The sequence below is a fragment of the Eurypyga helias genome, unplaced genomic scaffold (assembly GCF_000690775.1).
Source record: "Eurypyga helias isolate BGI_N326 unplaced genomic scaffold, ASM69077v1 scaffold20045, whole genome shotgun sequence".
In the NCBI taxonomy this organism is placed as follows: domain Eukaryota; kingdom Metazoa; phylum Chordata; class Aves; order Eurypygiformes; family Eurypygidae; genus Eurypyga; species Eurypyga helias.
Genome location: NW_010253737.1, coordinates 19,864 through 20,654, shown reverse-complemented (window position 1 = coordinate 20,654; position 791 = coordinate 19,864). Strand labels below are relative to the sequence as shown.

Genomic DNA, 791 nt, shown 5'->3' with positions numbered 1-791 from the left:
ACTGTGTGCTTTTCATCCGGCAGCCCCAGAAGCTGTGCCAGTGGCACAACTCCCTGCATTGTGCTGATCATAAATTCCCTGCAGATGGTTAAAGCAGCCAGCTCCGGACCGCAGGTCCTGCACCCCCAGCGTGGCCACCCTCCCCACCCAACATACCCCCTCCAGCTCCTGGTTCCTGGCCCGAAATCGTTCCCTTTGGCTGGAGATGATGGAGAGGAGCGAGTCCACCTGCCCCTCGGGGAACGAGGTGCTGGGGGACGGCGGGTGACCTGCGGACAAGGCTTGGTGTGAGAGACGACCCAGCAGATGCCCACCACCCACCCCAGAGCAAGGGGCTTGCTTGGGGTCCTCCCACCAACACTGCGGGACCTCGGGTGAACCCAGGCAGATGAACTCCTGGGCACAGCTATTACAACATGCACTAGCTTCTATGCTTTTTTTGGGACTTATCCTGGGAACGGACAGCTTCGCTCCCCAGGGAAGACCAATGGCATTATTTGGTGCAACCCACGGCTGCCTTCCCATGGCCCCAACCCTCCCAGTCCCTGCCAGACTCTTCCCCACAGCTCCTGCAGCAGCCTCAGTGCCGTGACCGGCCTCTTCAACCACGCGCTCTTCACTGCCCTGTCCCCCCTTGCAAAACAGTCACCCCCCATTTGTACTTTCTCATCTTTCAGCCCCCCCAGCAAAGCAGGGGCTGCTCGCCCGTGCCATCGCCAGCTTGCCATGCCCCGGAACCCCATTTTTGAACGCCCCACGTGACTGCCCCCCACGATGGGGCTCTGCAGGTG

The 791-nt window shown here is 61.2% G+C and overlaps 1 protein-coding gene across 1 annotated transcript in view; it reads right to left on the bottom strand.

Moving 5' to 3' along the window:
* Nucleotides 1-791, bottom strand: part of LOC104510507 (protein CASP-like) — a gene marked incomplete at its 5' end in the record, with an annotated part of 11,583 nt that overhangs the window by 9,451 nt on the left and 1,341 nt on the right. The window contains 1 exon segment of the mRNA XM_010152776.1: nucleotides 157-269. Coding sequence (XP_010151078.1) covers nucleotides 157-269 — 113 coding nt within the window.